The sequence below is a fragment of the Erpetoichthys calabaricus genome, chromosome 13 (assembly GCF_900747795.2).
Source record: "Erpetoichthys calabaricus chromosome 13, fErpCal1.3, whole genome shotgun sequence".
NCBI classification, from domain to species: Eukaryota; Metazoa; Chordata; class Cladistia; order Polypteriformes; family Polypteridae; genus Erpetoichthys; species Erpetoichthys calabaricus.
Genome location: NC_041406.2, coordinates 99,944,746 through 99,970,853, shown reverse-complemented (window position 1 = coordinate 99,970,853; position 26,108 = coordinate 99,944,746). Strand labels below are relative to the sequence as shown.

The 26,108-nt window shown below is 39.6% G+C and overlaps 1 protein-coding gene across 1 annotated transcript; it reads left to right on the top strand.

Annotated features, from left to right (window-relative positions):
* Positions 1-22: 22 nt before the first annotated feature.
* LOC114663528 (zinc fingers and homeoboxes protein 1-like) lies at positions 23-22,933 on the top strand. The gene is made up of 4 exons (XM_028817323.2): positions 23-313; positions 4,554-4,636; positions 6,134-9,128; positions 21,588-22,933. The coding sequence occupies exon 3, from the start codon at positions 6,280-6,282 to the stop codon at positions 9,115-9,117; it is 2,838 nt and encodes a 945-aa protein (XP_028673156.2). The 5' UTR covers positions 23-313; positions 4,554-4,636; positions 6,134-6,279; the 3' UTR covers positions 9,118-9,128; positions 21,588-22,933.
* The last annotated feature ends 3,175 nt before the right edge of the window (positions 22,934-26,108 follow it).

Genomic DNA, 26,108 nt, shown 5'->3' with positions numbered 1-26,108 from the left:
GCGTAGGCAACCGTGTAACGGCCGTCGCCTTGTTATGACGTCAGACAGTGGCAGGTCGCTAGTCTCGCCCGCCTATTCAGTATATCTGCATGAAGTTTTTATTTTCAATTTGAAAGACTCGAAGAGGCTTTTTTTGGTTTTCTTCCCGTTTCGTCTCTGATCAGTGTGTTTTTAAAATGTTTAAAGAATTGGCTTCTGGAAGGCACGACTACTGAAGGGTGGATGCGCAGTATATTGCTTGGAACCCATTGGGAAGCGTCAGGCTGGAAGCGTCTGGCACAATAGCCAGGCAAGGGAGCAAACGTTCAGACTGGTAAGCCCGTGGCCGCCGAACAGGCTGAGGAGCACCCGGCAGTGGGCGTACACATGCTGGAGGAGCAAGTGGGCGCCGCGGCTCGCTCTTCCTGTATGTGTTTAGGCTTGAACGCCAAGGCTGTTGATGGTGTTCATTGAAACGTTTCTAGAATTTGAAATTTTAGCGGACACAGAAACACCGCTCAGCAGTGACGTTGCCTTTACTAGGTTACGTCGTTAGGGTATTATTTAATATTTTAAACGCAAAGAGTAGTACGCAGAAACCGTGAGAAGAATTTATCCGAACCTGCTTACAAAGGAGCTCCTTCCATGTGGGTCGCAAGCGTCATGTTGTAGGGATGTATTTGTGCTCTGGCCTCGTTAATGGGGTTAAGGAGAAGAATTTTTCTGAAGTCCGGCGAGTCGTGGCAGTGAACCTTTCGTGGATTCATGATTATGTGTTAATTATGTTAAACAAGCTGTGTTACCTGGCCTCGCCCGGGAAACTTCCTAAGACAGTGGGCTTTAGTTATAGTGCCGTCGGCTAATCGAGTGTATCAGAATTACTATGTAAAAGGCTAAGTGCGTTTATGTATACAGCATATTTTTTTTAAACATAAGGTCAATATTGTAGGGCAGAAAGGTGAATTGATTAAGGCTTTGGACTGAGGCTGAAATGCTGCAACTGACATTGTGTGACCATGAACAAGTCACTTCAGCTGCCTGTGCTCAGATTGGAAAAACAGAAACAATGCAACCAATTGTATCTCAGATGCTATAAGTTGCCTAGGATAAAGGCTTCAGCTAAATAATAATAATAATATGTCACTGGAGCTGTGATAGGACTCTAGTTATGTGTGCAGTGTGTTTTGGGTTATTGTCTTGCTGTACTGTGAACATCTGGCCAGTGATCTTTGAGACATTTGTTTGGACTTGAGAAGTTAAGATGTTTATGTACTCTTTAGAATTCATTGTTTCTAATATCATTATTGGTAAAATCCAGCTGTGAAAGCTGCAATGCCTGTCAAAGCCACGATGCTGCTTCTGCCATGCTACACATGAACTGGTGTGCTTAGGATCATTTGCAGTCCTGTTTTTTTTTCCTCACTTTTGTGTTACCATCCCATCACTCTGGTAAAGGTTAATCTTTACCTAATTTGTCCATAAAACTTTGCTTCAGAACCCCTTCTGGCTCATCTTTCTACTACTTTCTGAATGAATTCCATTGTGGCCTTTCTGTTCTTGGTGCTGGGAAGATGTTTGCATCTTGTAATGTCACCTTGTAGTTTAGCTTTTACATTTCGTCTCTTTAATTCTTCTGTGAATGGTGAATACTGACACTTGTCCACCCTGCAAACTGTCTTAGTTATTTCTGGGTTTCTCTTCACAAACAATTTTCGTGTCATCATCTGCTGTGGTGGTCTTAGGATGGTCTGCTCATTGCAAATTGTTTACTATTTCAGTGGTTTCTTTTGTCTTCAGAATATTATTCCATGCTGTTTATTTTGAAATGTCCCGTTTTTTCACTTATATTTGCTTTAATCACATTTTCTAAATTGCTTGCTTTTCAATCTGTCAGTTTTCATTTTGTTTTGAAGCTTTCACATCAACTTCAGATCCCATATGCAAAAATGACAACTCCAACCAACCATACCCACTTGAAATTCTTATATACACCACTGATCAAGAATGTTAGAACACCTCAGTTTTTCCACTTTTTCTTCAAATGCAATCAGCTGAAATGCAATGAGTGACCTAAAACAGTTAAAAGGTAAGCAGTAAACTGCCAGAGGTTTAAATTTAAAATTTAGTTTGGCAAAAACTGAAAAAAGGAAATATAACAAAGGAATATTAGAAATGAGCCTTCTTCAGGGAACAGCTGATAGGTTACAGCCTACAGGTGTTCTGCAGCAATTAAATTAAGACTTGCAAGTTGACGCAAAAAATTTGCACAGGTATCTCAACTTCTGTTGATTATAAACCCCTCTGTCTGTCTTAAAGCAGAGTTGGAACAGACTGTGTTACTATACCCTCTGAACTACTATTTGGACACACTGTAGAAAGTTGTATATTCCATTGACAGTGGCAAGAAAACGGCAATTAACAAATAAAATGAGACAGAGCATTATGACCCTTAGAAATGTAGGTGTTTCATTTAGAGAAGGGGGGGGGGAATCAAAATGTCAGGGAGTGGTCTCCTACACAATCAAAAGTCAATTGGAAACTGGAAGAATCTCTGATATGGCAGCCCAATCGGAAGACAAATTTGTGAGGTCACCAGCTTGCGTCACCACAGGTGCCTCACAGCACGACAGCTTAACAGTGCAGGTCAAAAAAAGCAAGTGTCAGTTTGTGCTGTGAAGGGAATACTTTGGGCTGCAGGTTTGACAGGGTGAGTGGCAGTAAGAAAGCCATTCCTTAAAGCACAAGATAGGGCCTTGAAATACCGGCTGTGGATTACTGCAGGCTGGAAGAAAGTCTTCTGGACCAATGAATCAAAATTTTAAATCTTCGAGCAGGGGGTTTCTACACTGTCGACTTGGTGAATGAGTTGGTTCCTCATTGTGTGACACCAACTGTCAAATATGGAGGAGGAAGTGAGAGGGTCTGGTGTTCTTTTGCTGAAGGTAGAGTGACTTGCACAGAGTGACTGGCATTCTAAATCAAAAGAGTTACCACAGCATTTTGCAGCACTGTACCTTCTGGTCTGCTTGTTAGTAGGTCAGGGGTTCATCCTTTAACAAGACAATAACCCAAAACATACCACCAGGCTTTGTCAGAACTACGTTAAAAGAAAAGAACAAGAAGGCACTTGTCAAAACATGGAGTGAACAGCACAGTGTCCAGACTTAAACCCCATTGAGTTAGTTTGGGATGAACTGGACAGAAGGATCAAAGGAAAGCAACCTGCATGTGCAACACATTTGTGGGAGCTTCTGCAACAATATTAGGAACATCTTTCTCACCAATATTAGATTTCTCTTATACAAAAAATGGCAAGTGTGTGTTTGGCTGTTACATCAGGAAAAGGTGGCTACTTTGATTAATCAAAAATTTGAGTAAACTTTTGCACACTTAATGATTCCTGGACTTATTTTTTATTTGCCATTGTTATTAATTCATGAAACTGTGTTGCCTTTCTGTAAAAATCTGAAAAAAAACTTCTCACTGAAGACTGGAAAGTATTTCACGAACACGAACTGTATATTGGAGTAGTATTTGAAGCTACAAGTAAGCAGGTCTCTGTGTCATACATTTCACATTTGTGTGCATGCATTTGCCTAGTGATGGACTAATTTTTGTGGGATATGAGAAATGTTGAGGAGGGTCTGTAAAGTAATGGACCTGCATTTGGGGTGGGCTCACACCTCAGGTGGATAAAAGCATTTTACAATACAGTACATTTGGGAGAAAGTTGATGTCTGTCATATTTGAATTCATATTGTAGGTTCCAGCTTTAAAATATTGAGTTTTCAGATGTTACAGCATTTGTTTGCAAGTACTACACAATAATTAAAAGTGAGTATTTAAAACTGTAGCCTAGAAAAATAACTCTTGACTACTCAGCAACCATGTTGTAAACTTGACCTCACTGAAGGTTGTTCAGTTTTGCATGGATTTCATATGCAAAGTGTGAGTTAAGTGTGCAGCTCTGTGTTCAAGGTAGGACCCTCTCATGCAATCACCCACACTCGCGTGGATGGGGTAAGTTTGGAATTGCCAATTAAATTGTTACACATTTTTGGGGATAACCCAAACATACCTGCAGACACTGGGAGAAATGAGCAAATGTTACATAGTCAATATTCAAGTGTCGGATTTAAACCTAGGATGCTGGATCAATGAGTTTGAATCCTTCAACAGGGCAGTGTGCACCCTGCTGCCAAGATAGGCTGTGGCGCCCTCTTACCTTAAAAAGCATTCAGTAAATGGATGTTAAAATATGTTTGGTTACATTTAAAGCAAAACATTTATATGAAGTACAGTAAAGTACATTAGATTCCCTTGTCCAGTTGTTATACTTAGGATGTTTGCATGTTCTGCTCTGTGTCTCGGTCAGTTTTCCTCTCACTCATCCTAGGTTAACTGTTCATTTCAAAGTGGCCCTGTGCTAGCGTGGGTTGATATGAGGGACCGTGCATCAAGCTGATGTTCCACCTACCCTCCGTAGTGTTCCAGGGTTAAGCTGTGTCGCATATTACCTTGATTGAATTAAGTTGGTCTTTGTAGTAAATTTCAATTTTTGGTTTCTTTTGCAGGAAATTGGCCAAGCAAATAAATTTGCTGGAAAAAAGGCACTCTACGATCTGCGGGTGTCACATGGATGAATCAAACCATGATGGTAAAACTTTTTAATCTTTTAAATAATAATTAGTAAAAGTTTTAAACACCTAGTATTGAATTGTAAAAGGAAAGATTGTTCTTCCTGAGGCACTATACCAAGCTTCTCTAGGCTGTATTATGTGTTTTCGTAATGTTCACTATAATTCTGTTCACCCAGGACAATTTTTAAACCTGCTTTCATACAGAACATGACTTTTATTGTTCTCTTTCTTGAATTACCAGCAAGCTGTTGTTAAGCAAGAAACTTGCTTTATTTTCATATGTCAAGGTTTCTGAAGCAAAGTTAACCCCCCTCTCTTAGCATATAAAATGCACTTTACTTTCCATGGAAATGTACAATACGTCTGTGTAAAGGAAAATATTTTTTATCAGATTTTCAATATACAATGCTGTGCCTGAAAACCCCAGTAAGTTTACTGTTTTGATACACTTCTTTCCACATGCCTGGCAGCCATAACATGTTAAGTTCAAAGTTACAGTACTTTTTTCATTAGTCTTAATCATTTTTCCATCTAAATTGTAAATATACACGCAGAATCAATACCTAACTGATTTAAGTAGCATTGTTTGAATATACAGGGGTGTGCAAAAGTAGGTTTAGAATGAGAGTATGTGAAACAGAGTTTATTCTTGTATTATTATTATTTATTGTTGTATTATTTATTTGTATTATTTGTTGTCATATTCCCATTATTATTAGCAAGTAGACAACAATTTGTAAATAATGAAGTCCGGCAATTTGAGCACTTACAAGATTGTACCTAAGTGCACTGTGCCATTGTGACATTCTTTTGAGTTAATAAACTTAATAAAACTGTTGTAATAATCATTATCTGCATGTCTATTTCCATCTGAACAACTACAGACCTACTTGCATGCTGTCACTCTGTGTTCAGATCTTGTTTTGGCTTTACATAAGTCACATGGTCATGACGAAAGCATGTCTTGGTCCCGAACGTTAAGCGCAGTGTGAGCGCAGGCCAGTGGCAGAGTAGGAAGGCGGGTACGATAGCACTTGGGCACAGTAGAGAACAAACCGGCCTAGTGTGAGTATACCCAAGATAATCACCACAGTGTGCATGAATCTGCTTTCTAGGACTCCAGTGTCCGCTAGGTGATCCACATGTGACAAGTAAACAAGGCTGCAAGAACCTAGACCAACAGAATAGGAGAGTAGCAGTAGTTCTGTTAAATCCTGAAAATATTACATGCATTTTCACTGATCAATACTAATGATGCACTAGTAGGTTATTAGAGAGTATGTTTGGCTCACTATATTCAGACAGTTCATGAAGTTTGGAGACAAGTTTGATTTGCTATTGCACTTAAGAACACATTTTATTATTCCTAAATGTGTGTATTTGTAATCCTTCCTTAGTAACTTTGTGTGACTTTTTCAGGTTATAAGATGCTTTGAATCGTAAACACAATGACTTACATAAAAGACAGATATAAAGTTTAATAATCTTGCTATTTTTTTTCTTCTGTGTTTCAGATAGAGCAGCAACATTTTCATGAAATTGCTTCATCTGTGTGTCTCTGACAAATAATAAAATGAGCTAGAACTGACATTATTCAAGCAGAGAGACTCTATCAAAAATCCAGAGGAGTTTTGTTTTTTTATTTTCCTGGGCTGTTATTATGGCAAGCAAGAGAAAGTCAACAACTCCATGTATGGTCCTTCCTACAGATGCTATTGAGCAAGACCCAGACCTCGAGATTAATTCAGATGTGGAGGAAATTCCAGAAGCTGTAACTGAACCCCCAGTTGAAAGCATTCCTGTTTCAGCAGGTAGTGTGTCAAGTGATGACGTGCATGATTCTGAAACAATTTTGGACTCTACAGATGGGAAAAAACTTGAAGGAGGTTATGAATGTAAATATTGTAGTTTCCAGACCACCAACCTCAATCTATTTACATTTCACGTTGATTCAGAGCATCCAAATGTGGTTCTGAACTCCTCCTATGTTTGTGTGGAGTGTGACTTTTTTACTAAGAGATATGATGCCCTCTCGGATCATAATTTACGCTATCATCACGGAGAGGATAACTTTAAATTGACAATGGTTAAGCGAAACAATCAGACAATCTTTGAGCAAACCCTAAATGATTTAATGTTTGACGGCAATTTTATACAGCAGGAAAATGAGGAAAATGAAGATGCAATGGCAGCAGGAATTCCAATTAGCAAAACTCCTATTATGAAAATGAAGAACAAAGTTGAACCGAAAAAGATTGCTGTACCTCATAAAGCTACCGATGAAATTCAATCAAAGGATGAAAGTGAACCTGAACTGGAATCTAAAGATAAAGCATCAATCTCTGTTCCTGCTCTTTCTCCAGTAAACATACCAACTCCTGCACCTGTTCCCGTGGCCAATCCTCCTCCTGCACCAACACCTGTCTGTGTATCTGCTGAAACTGTTCCACCTTCTGTTCCTTTAGAACCTGTAAAATTAAGTGGCGTTATCAATCCACCAATTCCTGATCCAAGTAAAACTTTAATTGGTGCTGCTACAGTTCTCCCAGCAGGATTGGCTCAAGTCCTTTCTGCTCTCCAATCCCAACAAGTCCCTAGAACTCAAGTCTTGATACCAGTAAGTAGCATTCCGACTTATAACTCTGCAATGGATAATAATGCTCTACTAGTCAGCACTTACAATAAATTCCCTTATCCAACCGTACCAGAAATTATGAACTTATCAGCTCAGACAAAGTATGCAGAAGAGCAGATAAAAATTTGGTTTTCCGCACAGCGCCTTAAACATGGTGTTAGCTGGACACCAGAAGAGGTTGATGAAGCCAGAAGAAAACAATTCAATGGCACAGTACACACAGTGCCCCAGACAATCACTGTTATTCCAGCACATTTGTCTGCAACCACCAATGGCTTGCAGCCCATCCTTCAGACTTGCCAAATAGTCGGTCAGCCAGGCATCGTATTAACCCAAGTTGGTGGTGCTGCCCCACTGCCAGTTCCAACTCCCCTCACTCTCACTGTTGCAGGGGTACCTAATCAGGCACAGCTGCCAAAATCTACTGTACAAACGGCACATACTACTGTTGAAACAAAACGTGCAACTCCGGTTGTCCAGCCGCCACCACCACCACCTCCTCCTCCTCCCCCTCCTCCGCCTCCTCCCCCACCTCCTCCTGTCCCACCAACCTCTCAGGAGAGTTCTTCCCTGAGCCCAGAGCAGTGTGGATTACGTAATAAAAAGTCTAAGGAGCAGCTGGCAGAATTGAAAAACAGCTATCTGAAGCAACATTTCCCCAGCGACAGTGAAATTTTGCGCCTAATGAAACTGACTGGCCTAACCAAAGGGGAGATCAAAAAATGGTTTAGTGACACACGATACAATCAGCGCAATTCCAAAAATAACCACGTTCTTGGACTTGGTGATAACACTACGATAGTAATTGACTCGAGTGATGAGACCGTAGAATCTCCTCCTTCAGGACCTGCCAAGGAAACTCGTAGACCATCCTGGGACCATTTTTCTGACATCACACTTCAGAAGTTCAAGGAAAAGACACCAGAGCAGCTGGAAGTGCTGGAGGAAAGCTACCAGAAAAGCTCCACTCCCACTGATGAGGAACTAAGTCGACTGAGATCAGAAACTAAACTGACCAGGCGAGAAATTGATGCTTGGTTCACAGAAAAAAGGAAAGCACCTGAAGTACCAGAAACAAAATCTGATAAGAAGGAAAGCGAATCAGCTAAATCTGTCATTACTCCAATTAAAGTTGAAACTCCGACGCCACCTACAACTGGAAGATCGCGTTACAGTAGAGACAAAATCGGGAAAAAGACCCCAGAACAGCTTCATATATTGAAGAGTGCCTTTGTGCGTACACAGTGGCCCTCAGCAGAAGAGTATGATAAGCTGGCAGAAGACACTGGCCTACCCAGGGCTTACATTGTAAGTTGGTTTGGAGATACAAGATATGCCTGGAAAAATGGCAACCTTAAATGGTATTATTACTATCAGAGTGGCAACATTGGAGCAATTAATGGCAGTGGTTATAGGAGGCGGGGAAGAGGTAGATCTAGGAGCAGAGGGAGAGGAAGATGCAGGGGAAGACCCAGGGGAATGAAGCGGCCTGCCACCTGGAGCAGGTCACCTCCAGCAATTAGATTTAAAACCGGAAAAGAAATCCTCAAAGAATACTATTTGAAACACAGATTCTTAAATGAGCAAGACTTAGATGAACTTGTTGCCAAATCTAAAATGGGTTACGAGCAAGTCCGAGACTGGTTTGCAGAAGTTCAGCAGAAGGAGGAAATGGGAGCAGATCCTTTTGAGACCAGTGGTGACATTGAGAACCTGGAAGAAGAGCCATCTCAAGGGGAAAATGAAGTAGATGTTTTGGTTGGCGAAGGTGGAGGAGATGAAGATGATGATGAAACTGATGACAGTGATACTTGGGAACCTCCTCGACATGTCAAACGTAGGCTATCAAAATCTGATGATTAGCTCAATACCAGGTTAGTTTTTTTTTTTTAGTTTTTTTTTTTTTTGTACCTTGTTGATTTTGAAAGGCAAATAGACGGGGGATTCATTGCTTTGTCCCAGTCCTTGATTTTATGTATTAGGGAAAGCCAACTAAAATGAGCAATGATAAACAAAGATTGCTCATTTTATGTTTGAGATGTGTGACTATGCAGTGCTCTTTGAAGATGGAAACAAATTCAGAAGTGCAGCAGTAGATTATACAAAATATTCTTACGAGGAACCAAAAAATACCTGTTTCTTCCTTTGAACTTTTATAGAACGCTGAAATTCACAACTATTACAGGGCTCAACACTAATTTTTAAATGTGGTTACCAGGCTTGTTAAATTTTATTAGGTGTACAGGTGCTGGTTATAAAATTAGAATATCGTGACAAAGTTGATTTATTTCAGTAATTCCATTCAAAAAATGAAACTTGTATATTAGATTCATTCATTACACACAGACTGATGTATTTCAAATGTTTATTTCTTTTAATGTTGATGATTATAACTGACAACTAATGAAAGTCCCAAATTCAGTATCTCGGAAAATTAGAATATTGTGAAAAGGTTCGATATTGAAGACACCTGGTGCCACACTCTAATCAGCTAATTAACTCAAAACACCTGCAAAAGCCTTTAAATGGTCTCTCAGTCGAGTTCTGTAGGCTACACAATCATGGGGAAGACTGCTGACTTGACAGTTGTCCAAAAGACGACCATTGACACCTTGCACAAGGAGGGCAAGACACAAAAGGTCATTGCTAAAGAGGCTGGCTGTTCACAGAGCTCTGTGTCCAAGCACATTAATAGAGAGGCGAAGGGAAGGACAAGATGTGGTAGAAAAAAGTGTACAAGCAATAGGGATAACCGCACCCTGGAGAGGATTGTGAAACAAAACCCATTCAAAAATGTGGGGGAGATTCACAAAGAGTGGACTGCAGCTGGAGTCAGTGCTTCAAGAACCACCACGCACAGACATATGCAAGACATGGGTTTCAGCTGTCACATTCCTTATGTCAAGCCACTGTTGAACAAGAGACAGCGTCAGAAGCATCTCGCCTTTGGACTGCTGCTGAGTGGTCCAAAGTTATGTTCTCTGATGAAAGTAAATTTTGCATTTCCTTTGGAAATCAAGGTCCCAGAGTCTGGAGGAAGTGAGGAGAGGCACAGAATCCACGTTGCGTGAGGTCCAGTGTAAAGTTTCCACAGTCAGTGATGGTTTGGGGTGCCATGTCATCTGCTGGTGTTGGTCCATTGTGTTTTCTGAGGTCCAAGGTCAACGCAGCCGTCTACCAGGAAGTTTTAGAGCACTTCATGCTTCCTGCTGCTGACGAACTTTATGGAGATGCAAATTTCATTTTCCAATAGGACCTGGCACCTGCACACAGTGCCAAAGCTACCAGTACCTGGTTTAAGGACCATGGTATCCCTGTTCTTGATTGGCCAGCAAACTCGCCTGACCTATTTTGAAGAGGAAGATGCAATACGCCAGACCCAACAATTCAGAAGAGCTGAAGGCCACTATCAGAGCAACATGGGCTCTCATAACACCTGAGCAGTGCCACAGACTGATCGACTCCATGCCACGCCGCATTGCTGCAGTAATCCAGGCCAAAGGAGCCTCAACTAAATATTGAGTGCTGTACATGCTCATATTTTTCATGTTCATACCTTTCAGTTGGCCAACATTTCTAAAAATCCTTTTTTTGCATTGGTCTTAATTGATATTCTAATTTTCCGAGATACTGAATTTGGGACTTTCATTAGTTGTCAGTTATAATCATCAACATTAAAAGAAATAAATATTTGAAATACATCAGTCTGTGTGTAATGAATGAATCTAATATACAAGTTTCACTTTTTGAATGGAATTGCTGAAATAAATCAACTTTGTCATGATATTCTAATTTTATGACCAGTACCTGTATATTACTAGCCAAAAATGTTCACACTGACATTTTCTTTATAGTCGTCAAATTGTATGTCATTAGTGTTGTACCTGTCAACGTAAAAACATTCAATTTTACGGTATGTGATAGAACTCCATTTTCTCCTGACAGTGTGACAGTTCGACAGTTCAAGGCTTAAAGTATAATCAAAAATGCAAGAATCAAATAAGTGTGGTCTGACGCAATTTCTTCCTTTAATCTGACACAGGTTTAATCAAATGGTTATTTAATTACAAAAACACTTTCTTTTTTATTTTTGACAATTGCAAGCAGTAAGATCTCCACACACACACATATACTCTTATTTTACATTGATGTTTGATGTCTCATGATGCTTACTATATGTTTTATACCCATTTCGATCGTGTCTTTTTTTAGGGAATTCTTACTTTACATATTTTTTTTAAATAATGTTGAAGTCACTACTTGAACTATGTTAACTGAGTGAATCTCCAGTTGCAGCCAGAATATTAGTAAAATCTGTAAATGTACAAAAGAAAAATTTATTATTTATTGGAGTCAAAATCATGAAATTCTATAAATATGTAAAAGAAAAATTATTATTTAACAGAGTAAAAATCATGAAATGAGAATAAAATATTTACTTTCTTAACGATTGGAGTATTCCCATTAAACTGAGGTCCACTATGCTCAATGCATGACTTTCTTGATATTTTAGTTTATAATTTAAAAATGGAATAACAGTCTGAAAATCTAACAACATCACTTTAAAGTTTGATAAATTCCGAAAAGAATGATACCAAACATATATACAGTGCATCCGGAAAGTATTCACAGCGCATCACTTTTTCCACATTTTGTTATGTTACAGCCTTATTCCAAAATGGATTAAATTCATTTTTTTCCTCAGAATTCTACACACAACACCCCATAATCCATCCATACATTTTCTAACCCGCTGAATCCAACACAGGGTCACGGGGGTCTGCTGGAGCCAATCCCAGCCAACACAGGGCACAAGGCAGGAACCAATCCTGGGCAGGGTGCCAACCCACCGCAGACACCCCATAATGACAACGTGAAAAAAGTTTACTTGAGGTTTTTGCAAATTTATTAAAAATAAAAAAAAAACTGAGAAATCACATGTACATAAGTATTCACAGCCTTTGCCACGAAGCTCAAAATTGAGCTCCGGTGCATCCTGTTTCCCCTGATCATCCTTGAGATGTTTCTGCAGCTTAATTGGAGCCCACCTGTGGTAAATTCAGTTGATTGGACATGATTTGGAAAGCTATATAAAGTCCCACAGTTGACAGTTCATGTCAGAGCACAAACCAAGCATGAAGTCAAAGGAATTGTCTGTAGACCTCCGAGACAGGATTGTCTCGAGGCACAAATCTGGGGAAGGTTACAGAAAAATTTCTGCTGCTTTGAAGGTCCCAATGAGCACAGTGGCCTCCATCATCTGTAAGTGAAAGAAGTTCGAAACCACCAGGACTCTTCCTAGAGCTGGCCACCCATCTAAACTGAGCAATCAGGGGAGAAGGGCCTTGGTCAGGGAGGTGACCAAGAACCCGATGGTCACTCTGTCAGAGCTCCAGAGGTCCTCTGTGGAGAGAGGAGAACCTTCCAGATGGACAACCATCTCTGCAGCAATCCACCAATCAGGCCTGTATGTTAGAGTGGCCAGACGGAAGCCACTCCTTAGTAAAAGGCACATGGCAGCCCGCCTGGAGTTTGTCAAAAGGCACCTGAAGGACTCTCAGACCATGAGAAAGAAAATTCTCTGGTCTGATGAGACAAAGAGTGAACTCTTTGGTGTGAATGCCAGGCTTCACGTTTGGAGGAAACCAGGCACCGCTCATCACCAGGCCAATACCATCCCTACAGTGAAGCATGATGGTGGCAGCATCATGCTGTGGGGATGTTTTTCAGTGGCAGGGACTGGGAGACTAGTCAGGATAAAGGGAAAGATGACTGCAGCAATGTACGGAGACATCCTGGATGAAAATCTGCTCCACAGCGCTCTTGACCTCAGACTGGGATGACGGTTCATCTTTCAGCAGGACAACGACCCTAAGCACACAGCCAAGATATCAAAGGAGTGGCTTCAGGACAACTCTGTGAATGTCCTTGAGTGGCCCAGCCAGAGCCCAGACTTGAATCCGATTGAACATCTCTGGAGAGATCTTAAAATGGCTGTGCACCGACGCTTCCCATCCAACCTGATGGAGCCTGAGAGGTGCTGCAAAGAGGAATGGGCGAAACTGGCCAAGGATAGGTGTGCCAAGCTTGTGGCATCATATTCAAAAAGACTTGAGGCTGTAATTGCTGCCAAAGGTGCATCGACAAAGTATTGAGCAAAGGCTGTGAATACTTATGTACATGGGATTTCTCAGTTTTTTTATTTTTAGTAAATTTGCAAAAACCTCAAGTAAACTTTTTACACGTTGTCATTATGGGGTGTTGTGTGTGGAATTCTGAGGAAAAAAAATGAATTTAATCCATTTTGGAATAAGGCTGTAACATAACAAAATGTGGAAAAAGTGATGTACTGTGAATACTTTCCGGATGCACTGTATATGTAGGTTTTAAAATAAGCCCGATTTAAAGGGTGACAAAACGTCACATGAAACGTTGAACTTTTAGGCTTATGATTTTATATATATATAATATAATATACAGTGGAAAACTGGCCTCGATAGATGCATACATATACACACTCACAACTTCCAAAACACACATTTTATTTTCTCTACTCCAGCCTTTTCACAACACGGTGCACAATCACCTCCTTTAGATTCAGGCCCCGTCTTCATTCTCTCTTTTCTGTCCTTTTCTCTGCCACTTCCACTCCTCTCCTGCAAGCTCTGTCCTCTTGCCTACCGGCTCTGGCTCCCCAAATGGAGTGAGGCGGCCCCTTTTATAGATCACTCGGATGTCAAAAGGCACCAGGTGCTTCCTGATGACCTTCCTGCAGTGCTCCCTGGTTTGGCAGAAGTGCTGCAGTCCATGGCTCCTTAACCATTCGGGTAACTTCTGGCGGTGGCCACTGGCCCCAATAGGATGGATAGATACTTTATTAATCCCAAGGGGAAATTCACATTCTCCAGCAGCAGCATACTGATACAAAAAAACAATATTAAAGATTGATAATAATGCAGGTAAAAACAGAAAATAACTTTGTATAATGTTAACGTTTACCTCCCCCGGGTGGAATTGAAGAGTCGCATAGTTTGAGGGAGGAACGATCTTCTCAGTCTGTCAGTGGAGCAGGACAGTGACAGCAGTCTGTCGCTGAAGCTGCTCTTCTGTCTGGAGATAACACTGTTTAGTGGATGCAGTGGATTCTCCATAATTGATAGGAGCCTGCTTAGTGCCCGTCGCTCTGCCGCAGATGTTAAACTGTCCAGCTCCATGCCAACAATAGAGCCTGCCTTTCTCACCAGTTTGTCCAGGTGTGAGGCATCTTTCTTCTTAATGCTGCCTCCCCAGCACACCACCACATAGAAGAGGGCGCTCGCCACAACCGTCTGATAGAACATCTGCAGCATCTTATTGCAGATGTTGAAGGACCCAACCTTCTAAGGAAGTATAGTCGACTCTGTCCTTTCTTACACAGAGCATCAGTATTGGCAGTCCAGTCTAATTTATCACCCAGCTGCACTCCCAGGTATTTGTAGGTCTGCACCATCTGCACACAGTCACCTCTGATGATCACGGGGTCCATGAGGGGTCTGGGCCTCCTAAAATCCACCACCAGCTCCTTGGTTTTGCTGGTGTTCAGGTGTAGGTGGTTTAACAAAGTCCTCGATGAGGTTCCTGTACTCCTCCTCCTTCCCACTCCTGATGCAGCCCACGATAGCAGTGTCGTCAGCAAACTTTTGCATGTGTCATGACTCCGAGTTGTATTGGAAGTCCGATGTATATAGGCTGAACAGGACCGGAGAAAGTGCAGTCCCCTGCGGTGCTCCTGTGTTGCTGACCACAATGTCAGACGTGCAGTTCCCAAGACGCACATACTGAGGTCTGTCTGTAAGATAGTCCACGATCCATGCCACCAGGTATGAATCTTATCCCATCTCTGTCAGCTTGTCCCTAAGGAGCAGAGGTTGGATTGTGTTGAAGGCGCTAGAGAAGTCTAGAAACGTAATTCTTACAGCACTACTGCCTCTGTCCAAGTGGGAGAGGGATCGGTGTAGCATATAGATGATTGAGCTTCTGGCCCCAGGGCAGCTGCCCTCTCGTGTCCCAGGGGAGGTATTGTCCCTCTCCTGGTCCTTCCATTCTCCAGGCATCCCGGCTGGACAGGATTTCCCGCCATTCACCATTAATGTATATACTGCAAGCATGCATGAAATACTGAACATCTGTTAGAGAAACATTTCACTTAATAAGCAACATACAAAACCTGTGTAGGTCCCTGTGAACCTAAACTGGGAAGATGTAATTTAACAACACATGTAAAAATAAACACATTTTCTCAATTGAGAGTGCTTAATGATGCACTTCAAATATCCATCTATTGAATAATATCTGAACTTAACACACTCTCAGTCTACCTTGAGCATTGGAAAGGCTCTATGTAAATAAAATGTATTATTATTATTACATACTACTGTCTTTTTCAAACTTACTAACCCCCAATTCCTGTCCTTCATTTTCTTTCTCCAAGTAACCAATCGCCACACAATCATCTCTGTAATGTTAAGCAATCTGTAAGCTGAGAAAGCCAATTCTTCAAAACTTTTAAGGAACATTGAAATATCTTCGTAGTACATGTTTAATTTATTCTATCCTTCCAGCGTCGTGCCAGTCCCAGCAAACATACAGCGCGAGGCCAGAACAATCCATGAACGAGGCACCAGATCATTGCTAGCACTGCAACACCGTGTCCTGACATGTTTAACTATTAACAATATAGATTTTTTTAAATGATGTTAACATTTTATCTGTATAATGTAATAAACATATTTGGCTGCATTTCATCTTAAAAATGATATTGTCATCATATGTAAATACGCACTAAAGTGGCTCTGGTTGTGCAATATTATAACTGTATCAAGTTTACAGTGAGGTGATTGTACTAATAAGTACAAACAGTTCTACAAGGAGCACTTGATGGACTGATTGAGTGCATTTATAGTTCTTGGGATGAAACCGTTTCTGAACCATGACGTCCCCACAGGAAAGGCTCTGAAGCGTTTGCCATTTGAGAGCAGTTCAATAGACAGCATGGCTGAGGCAGCGTGTGCTTGATGCTGTATACCGATAATTCTCTTTCGGATCAGATTTCACACTCGGATACAGTGGGAAAATAGTCTGAGTGGTCCATTGAGAGTAACAATGCTAAAGCAGCTATGGTACTGTGGAACCTCGGGTCACGAACGTCTCGGACCACGTACAAATCAGGTTACGACTAAAAAGTTTGCCAAACTTTTGCATCTGTTCACGACCACACACTCGGGTGATGAACAAGTCAGTTTCCCTTCCGGTTCGTACGCACCGATGATTTCTGCACATGTTCAGTCTCTCCCTGTGCAGCGAGAGAGCCCAAGCAGATGAAGTAAACATTACAGAAGAAGTAATTAAACATTTAGTTTACTATTATGCTGTGCATTCTATGGTATAATTAACTATTTTTGTGCTTAAAAATCTTTGGTTTTTTTAAAAAAAAAAAAAAAATACGGCTTGTACAGTCCGGAACGGATTAATTGTATTTACATACAATCCTATGGGGGAAATTACTTCGGGTCTTCACTGTATTTGGAATAGTTTGGCCATTCTGTGGACCATTATATTGTTACAGGTTAATTACAATCAGATGCCTTAAACTAATAAACAATATGCGGTTAATTTCAGTGTATATGATAAAGCCACATCAGGGATGTGGATCTAAAAAAGTAAGGGAAACTTCACTGGAACAAAAGCACTGCTTTGACGCTGGGTGCCGGCAGTTTGCAAAACCGAGCAGAGAACTTGCGTACACCAAGCATTTAGCTAGCATGAAAATGTGCGTGGCTTTACGCCAAGTTTAGGTTTTATACATCGTGATTTGGTCGTGGAAACGGGAGTACACAACATTTTTGTGCCTACGCACCGTTTATACATGAGGCCCCAGATGTTTAATCATTTAAACTTGATGGTCAAAACTCCAGGGTCAGCCACAGAATTGCCTGATACTCTGGAAATTCCCCAGGATTCTAGCAGTTGGCTTGTTCTGCAGCATTACACTCAAGTTTCAGGTGCGACATTACTCAAGGCAAGGTACGCTGTCATATTCTTAAAAGCACCCTATGCTGTTGAGTATGCATTTGCCTCTCCAACTTCCTGAGGTTACACTTGGCATTGACACATTTGTATGATTTTTAAAGGTTTTTTTTTTAAAAAGGCCTGTAAAATAGTCATTTACATAGAGGAACTTGTGCAAAAAGTTCTTTAAAATGCCATATTGAATTCACCTATATGACATTGCATTGGTTTTCTGAATGTCCAATAAAATGTCCAACTTTCATATCATAGTCAGGGCTGTCATAGACATCGTGGACATGCTTGTACCCAAAGGAGAGGAAGGATTTCAGCTTTTTGAGTGCAGCCACACTTGCTTCACTGTGTTTTCTGGTTTGCCTAGTGGGATAACTTCAGTATAACAATTTTCACTTGGTTCCTGCATTTGTACATCACCAATTTGATGGTTTGTTAACCAAAATAACAGGCAAGTCTTTCTCCAAAAAAGTCCCCATGGCTCTCAGCATTCAAATAAAAGCTCATTCACTTTCTATCCACATAGCAATCAAGACAAAATTAAATCTACCAACTAACCTGCAGCATGCTTGAATTCTGAATTTTTGTGCATTTACATAACATTTGTGAATTTGCTAAAGTTGACTTTCTGTTTTCAGCTGGGCAAAAATGAATGATACAGCGGTACAGTTCACACACAATAAAAAAAAATTTGTTAGAATTATAAATAATTTTGTATATAGTTGAAAATTATTTGTGCAAAATTCCATGTTTTGCTGCCTTGGGAATCTTTCATAATGCAACTTTTTCATTTCTACTCTTCCTAAAGTTATGTCATTAGAAGTGAGTGATTACTCGGTTTAAAACAGTAAAATCCGACAAAAAGAACACAGACCCTTTTTTTCTTTAAATATGTTAAATGGTAATGAAAAGTATTCCAGAATACAATCGTACAATTACTTTAATTTAGCATTTGGACCCTGCACTTCAGTTTCCCATCCCTAAATCCATTTTCTGTCCAGCATTCAAATCAGTACTGCGTTGTGCCAAAAGGTGACAGCACTGTGTATAAAGTCACATGCCATGTGTTTGTATTACTGACAATCTTATTATGATGACAGATTAATTCTTTGCTTTGTTTAAAACCTTTTGTGTGCTCTGTTTGTGTCTTGTTACAAATATTCACACAATTATCTTGTTGAGAATACTAGTCTGTTTTTAAATGTGATTACCGTTAGACCATCTCTTCAATACATCAGATGAACAAGTGCTGGTGTGAATGGTAAAAGTCCCAATGTTCTGCTCTAACTACTGTGACTTTTAGGAAGTAACTTTTTAATCTCTTCTTGAGACCACTGAAGTAGCTATCTATCTGTCATACAGTGCCTTTCAAATCTGTCTGTTTGCCTCTTCTTGTTTATATTATATATCTATCACATAGTGCCTTTCCTTTCTGTTTCTCTCATCAGACTATGATATAAATCATGTTATCAGTATCTTATAATTAATAGACTGGCCGTTTTGGATGCCCCACAATACTTCCCTGAATAAGCGGGTTTAGAAAATTAATGAATGGATGAATTTTAGTTGAAAGTAAATTTGTACACAAAGGCTTTCTTGAATGAAACATCAGAAAAACAAGGTATAGAATTGGAGAAGAGCATTCATCAGTGTTAGAAGTAGTTTTGAATCTCTGGAATCTGCTTTATCTGCAAACAAAGGAAATACAAATGAATTTGGTCTGACCCTTTGGTACACAAACACACATAAGCCCATTACAGCAGTATAGTGTCCATTGTTGTCATGGGGCTCCAAAAAGTAAAAGCATGCATACTCCACCAAGAAGGTACCCCAGCATATATTCAGTCTTGAACTCCAAATGGTTAAGAAATGGAAGTGCCATCCACATTTTCACATAAATTAAACAAATGGAAAAAAATCAGATTAGAAAAAAATGGTTAGCATTCCCCATAAATGGTTATTTCTGAAAACTCTTACATGATTCATGTATACTCATATTGATTGACATTTTGTGAAAGTGAAGATAAAATTGTGAAGAATATTGTAATCCTTATGGATGCAAAGTTTGCTTTGGCATATTTAATATCCATATTGAGTGGCCCTAATTAGGACCAGAGGGTTGAGATGGGGGTCCAGAGTATGACGGTCTCTTAATAGGGTATGCTATTTAGTTTATTTAATGTCACAGAATGTGAGGTCCTATCCTTCCATTGCCTCAGTCAGACTGTTGCAGAAGGAGAGTAAAGTCAAAGTTCAGCGTTAAAATGTTGGCAGGCCCTTTATGGGCTCCACTGGCAATAATTCATGATTACTAGCACAGCTCACAAGATTATAATGTGCAAATATATACAACATAATCAGCATGGACTCCATAGCTTCTAGGTGAAATCTCAGCTGATGCACCAATCTTTTGTGCACTGGCTCCCTGGCTGGGGTATGTTAGGGGTAAGGAGGGCATCGGGTAAGCTGATTTGTGGTTTCTATTCTATAAAATGGAGTTCTTCATTTTTCATTCATTCTTCTTTATGATGGCATTGGAGCGTGGTGACGTGTTGTATGTTGGCTGGACTCTCAGGTAAAAATTTCAGTACACTTGATACATGTGACAGTATTAGTGTTGGTGTTACTACAGTCCATTTGGAGTGTTTGCTAATAAACAATGCAGACTGTTAAATGTTTGAACTTGTGGAAAGTGTTGTTTGCTACTTTTCTTAACCAGGTTTATTATTTTACTAGTCACATTATCTGTTCCAGACAGGTAATAGAATACATTTTAAAATACTTTATCTCTTGTCCAATGTGAGCCCTCAGCACCTTTCCTTGTTATACATGTGTGTCTGTGCTTCTGTCACATGGCTCTCCATGTCTCAAATGCATTTCCCCTTAAAGCCAACATCTCAAATTCCATTGTTTCACAGCGCCTTGATTGCTTTCTGCCCACTTTTCTACTTCCTTTCTTTGAAGGCGACTCTTAGGGTGCCTATTTCTCCTTTACTTGTCCTCATGTGTCTCACACTTGCACTTCCTCTGTTGACCACATCACCAAAGCCAAACTCACCAATCAGCTGCCTTGGAGGATCCAGACACATACACAGAGCTTCGCTTTTTATTATACAGTATTTTTTTTTTAAATCCTTAAAAAATCACAAATAACCAGTAGTATTAGTGCCTGTGCTTTGCAGGTCTCCCCAATCCACTCAATCAGTTTTTGTATGTATTTTTTTTTTTTCTTTTTTAAAACAAACCATATCTTTATATACTGTATAATACGCTACCGTATCTGTCCAGGATTTTAAATCACCTGTAGCTCACAAACCGTTTGACGTATTGACTTGAGATTTGGTACACATGTACTACATGGCCTCTACTGTCCGCGTTCGGGGTGATGATTGACGTCCAAGGTTATTTCTCTTTTTATTTTATTTTATTGTAGAATCAACTCTTGGCAGTGGCCAGCAGGGCAGCTGTACGGCGCATGCATATGGGCGCTGTTCTCATCCCTACCACCTTCACCAACACTTCCCCTACCTCTTCATATCTTAAATCATTTTTGAAGCAGATTGAAGACTTAAATGCCAGCTTAAGTGGAAAAATTAAAGAAAACGTACTAAGTAATCGCCACACAAACACTGACTTAATCAATTTTAACGCGAAAAGATGCCAATGAAAGAAGAGAAGAAGCGGGCCGTTGGGGTGGGGAAAAGAGCGCATCAACCTCTGAGCAAACGAATGCTAAACGTACAGAGAAAGAGGATGAAAACTAGGAATGCTCAAGTCAAGCGTATTCACTACACATTATCTTTACTGGTAACAAGATATTAACACTGTGTACGCAGAGTAGAAATTGGTTTTCTTTTCCTTATCATTGGAGTCCTTTTTTTATTTTCAGTTTTAACACTTTTAAGTGCAATTCAATACTGCATGCTGGCATTAAAATAGTAATGTGATTATTATGTTTGTCCAGGCGTAATTGTTTTTTAGTAGTAAATAATTTTTTTTGTCATGAAGAGTAAAAGTGAATGCATGTGTATCGTAATGGTTAGTATAACTAGTATCAATTAGCTGAATGTCTCTACTTTTTTCATGATGTAAATTCAATTCACAAGAATATTTGCATCTGCTGCTTAGTAATCATACTTTCTCTAATAATGGCTTCTGATTCAAAGAGAACAAGACCAAATGTACAAAGGTATGTTTTGCTGTATTGTATGCACAGGAGTTCAGAATATGGATTCTCACTCATAGTGCAATAATCACCTTGTTTCTGCCCCCAGATAGGTTCTTGAGATATAACGGAGAAGACCAGAGGCAGGAGCCTTCAGTCATAAACACCAGGCCTTGGTTTTATTTTTCTGATGCAAAGACAACTTTAAAAAATGTTTTACAGTGAAGAGGTGAACTATGGTGCCAAAGCAACACTGCTGCAACGGGAAGTGCTCGCTGCACTCCGCACAGAAAGCTGTGCTGGTGCATTTGTACAAGTCGTGGCCGTTTTATTGTACATCCTGCACTCTTTCTATGATGATGTAAAATCGCTGATCTCAATTTGTTCATCTTTAATGACCACTAGTTTTTACGAAGGGTTTTATCTAGATTTTTCAAAATGCTTGTATTGATGCTGTAAAATGTATATTGACATGCTTTCTGTTTTCTGTTAACCGCACAGTTAAATGACCAAACTTTATAAAGTACAAGCTTGTTAGTGTGTGAGGGATAGTTTAGCTTGTTTTTCTTTTTGTTTTAATATGTAAAGAAGAGACTGGTGTCCACTACTGTTTGTTGAAACCAATAGGTATCTGTTGAACTTGTGTCAAGAGTCTCTTTGACAACTCAGTATTCGGGATTGACGTTTGATCATTTTTACTCCAGCTATGCTCTAGAACAGTCAATGGTTCAGACATCGAGATAAAGGTATTTTGTTCATGTTATTAATTGCACTGTTTCAGGTTGATTCATTTAAAATATTTTGAAAGAAATGGTTTGCTATATAGTAATGTAATATCATTGTTTTTATATATCAAAATCAATGTCACACTTTTAAATCTAATAAAGATCTTTTAAAAGAATACACAGAAAAAATGTCCAGTTGATATTTACAGTCTTTTAGCTTGCATTGTTTGCTTAATGATTGTAGGGGTGGAAATATTCTAATCAAAAATTCATTTTTCCTTTGCTAAAATTATAATCGTGACTTGACCTGACTGTGTATTTTATACTTAGTTGGTATTTATTTGATGCAGCAGTAGAGTTTAGTATTTTTATTAAAAGAAGTCTTTCTCCTTTTCTTTCTTTCTCTTTCTCTTTCTTTCTCACTTTTTTCTTTCTCATCTGCAGACATGTTTCCATGACTGTCCACAGCCAGCTACACTTCATAGTGTGAAAACCATAGAAATGTGATAATAAAATTATGTATGAATATATATTTATTGTGTTCTACTGCTTCTTTCTCACAGTATTTGTATTTTTATGTGGTTTTCCACATTTTACATTTCAACTTTACTAAAAACTTGTTATGCAGAGCAAGAGGGCAGCAAGAAACATCCCACTGCTTTCTGTTAATGAAGGAACATATATTTCAATGTAACTTATTTTTCTACAATAAAGCTTTATTTATAAATTGCTTAATTGTAATGACTTCTAAAACATTGCCTCTTTACAGATGAGAAACGTTTGAATAAGCTGATATGGTAATAGCACGCTATAATGTTATTTAAAGAAGAATGGAATCTCTTCAAAATCACTTGTTGTAAAGTGATGCTATGATCTTATTCTGATCTTCTGTATTGGGATGAGCATCGCTGGTCCTGGAAGGCTGCAGCTTGTTGTTCAAAACCAGTTGCTTAATTAGAAATCAGTTCTTCCCAATATCAGGTCTTATTTAATTTCATGGCTTTGTGTTTTCAGCTCTACCATGTCACGGCATTCTTATGTCGTAGATTTTTTTCCTTTCCAAGGATGTCATCCAAATTTTAAATGGATGAGTAATTCAGTCCTTCATGTTTTTCACGAATTTCCTGCCAAATATTTCATTAAGCCAGATAGTGCGTGATGTATACAACAAACTAGTCTCACAAAGAACTACTTATCTTATTGCTAATAAGGAGCCGTTAAAAACCGTGAATGCAGTTGTTTAAGTAGAAGTGAATAAGGGTGGGCAGTGTTAACAAGCGAGACCACTAAAATGAAGCAGAAAAACGTCACTTGAGCAAGAAGTGCTTCATCAGCAAGAACTGACTTTTCATGAAGACTTGTCAGGTTGGAACAAACACCTGCGGCCCTCCGGACTGACAGTGCCCACCCCCACCCCAAAAACTCCTGGGTGTATATCATCGCCAGACTCGGCTCTTTCACCTAAAATTTCAAGACAGCACACTTTAGTGGTAGAGAATGCTGCAAATGAAAACTAAGTTTAAGAATAGTGTTGTTTTGCCAAAAACTAAACAACTGCATTCTCTTTCAAACAAGATGGATGTCATTGTTTATCAACCGAAATGTTAAGCATTTAAAGTTGCATTGAATATGTGGTATTTGTTCTCTTAAGTATTGTTTTATTTAAATAGAACACTAAACAAAAGGGAGAAATTTGCAGTGATTAACACAGAACACCAAAGGACCCTGAATACGCCCAGGCAAGCCCAGGTGGTCTCGTTACCCATGAATTCCTGATACAGGAGTCGAAGAATTTGTTCTGCACGTGTGTACGTAAGTAGAGCTGCTTACTCGCTGGGTTTTAATTAGTAGCTGTGTGTTTGAGTTGTAAAGAAAGAAAAAAGTATTTGAAACTGCCAGCCTGTTCACCTGGACATTCTGACTTGATTTATACCAGCACACGGAGCTAAGATCATACTGTATATAACCTGTCACTTTGTGCTTTGTTCAGTGATAACAGTTTACATAGAAGAAGTCGTATTGTGTGAGACACAACTTGAAATGATTTAACTATTCTGGGACCTTTGGATGTTATTTAATGGCAGAGGGGTATTGCTTGAAAGTACCTTTTATCTGAGTGCTCACTGGTGGGACTGAAATGTTACTTTCTAATGTATGTAACCAAAGTGATTACAGGAGCTGATCTCTTAAGACTAAGCAGACCTGCTATGGGGAGCTTTGCTGCTTCCACTAGTTGGTGTAAATTAAGAATGTCCATGGAGTTTAATTGTAATGTTGATTCAAGGCTTTTTTTATTTACTAATTATTTTCCTCAACAAGGGTGTACACATACAATATGGCCGTTGAAATTGTTACTGATTTCTAGGTCTTAGTCAGAAGTTGAGTTATTGGTTTATTTGTTGTACACCGTTAACATATTGTTGTTTTTTAATGCAATTCTATATCTTTTTTGTCTTATAGTATATACGAGCACAGGAACAGTACAGTGGTTTATATACTTTAGGATGAACAACCCATTGTAGCCCCTCTGTGAATGTTACTAAGTGCAACAGCCCGTTTTCTTTAACAGAGACGCAGGTATTCAAGTATTCCTTTTGTTCTGTTATGACTAATTTGTGGCACCTGTTTGAAAATGTTCAAGCACTGCTATGTGTCATTTGTGTGCTTTCCAACATGGCTTGGTTGACAAGCTTGAAATGACCTAGTGGCTGACAGCAGTCTGCTTATTTTTGGTTCGGATACTAAAAATGTGCACCCACAGGCCACAACTATATTCCAAAATTTGGGATGGTTACCTCAAATGGGTACCCAACTCCCAAAGTGAAAAGTCTAAAGCCAGAAATGGATGTCTTCCCTGAATGACATTTATATTTATTATCCTATGTCATGCGCATGGGTGACGGTAATACACCGCCGAGACAGGGGCTGGCACTGTGCACTAACCAATTCTTTTCTTCCCCTTCTGCAGAAAGGACGATTGACCCCATTCCTTCTGATGTCACCCCCAAGATTTGTCCTCCTGGACCCGCGTCTTTCTCCCAGAATGCCTTAGATTCAGAGGAGCTTTCATCTTAGTCAGTCAACCTTAGACGGAAATCAGGAAGACTCGATTTGTCATTATAACACGCGTTTTCAGGTTGGCTATAAAAGTCTCCCCTTGTCCTGTTGTTACTTTTACACCAGCAACTGCACGCAGGCCTGGAAAACAGCTGCGGTGAGGAGGGCGGTTGCCATGATGTTTTGCTCTCACTTGGACACCTTCCCCTAATACCCCATTCTTTGTCCGAATCTTGCTGTCTTGTATTGTTTGAGTTCTAGTGATGGCAGCTGCTCTCTATGTATTATATCAAATGTTGAATTCTGAATTCCTGCTCATAACTACAACAACAACATTTATTTATATAGCACATTTTCATACAAAAAGTAGGTCAAAGTGCTTTACATAATGAAGAAAAGAAAAATAAAAGACAAAATAAGAAATTAAAATAAGACAACATTAGTTAACATAGAAAAGGAGTAAGGTCCGTGGACAGAAAAAAAAAAACTCCAGAAAGCTGGAGAAAAAAATAAAATCTGCAGGGGTTCCAGGCCACGAGACCGCCCAGTCCCCTTTGGGCATTCTACGTAACATAAATGAAATAGTTCTCTTTGTAGTTAGGGTTCTCACGGAGTCACTTGATGGTGATGGTCATACAGACTTCTGGCTTTTAATCCATCCATCATTGTTGGAACATCATGGTGCTTTGAGTAGATGGTGGTGGCGGGGTTAGTACAGATTTTAGAGCCACCATGAATAGTTATTCTAATGAATTGGATATACAGAGTACAGTATCAGGATTTAAATTACAGTGAAGTTATGAGAAGGCCATGTTAAAGTAATGTGTTTTCGGCAGTTTTTTTAAAGT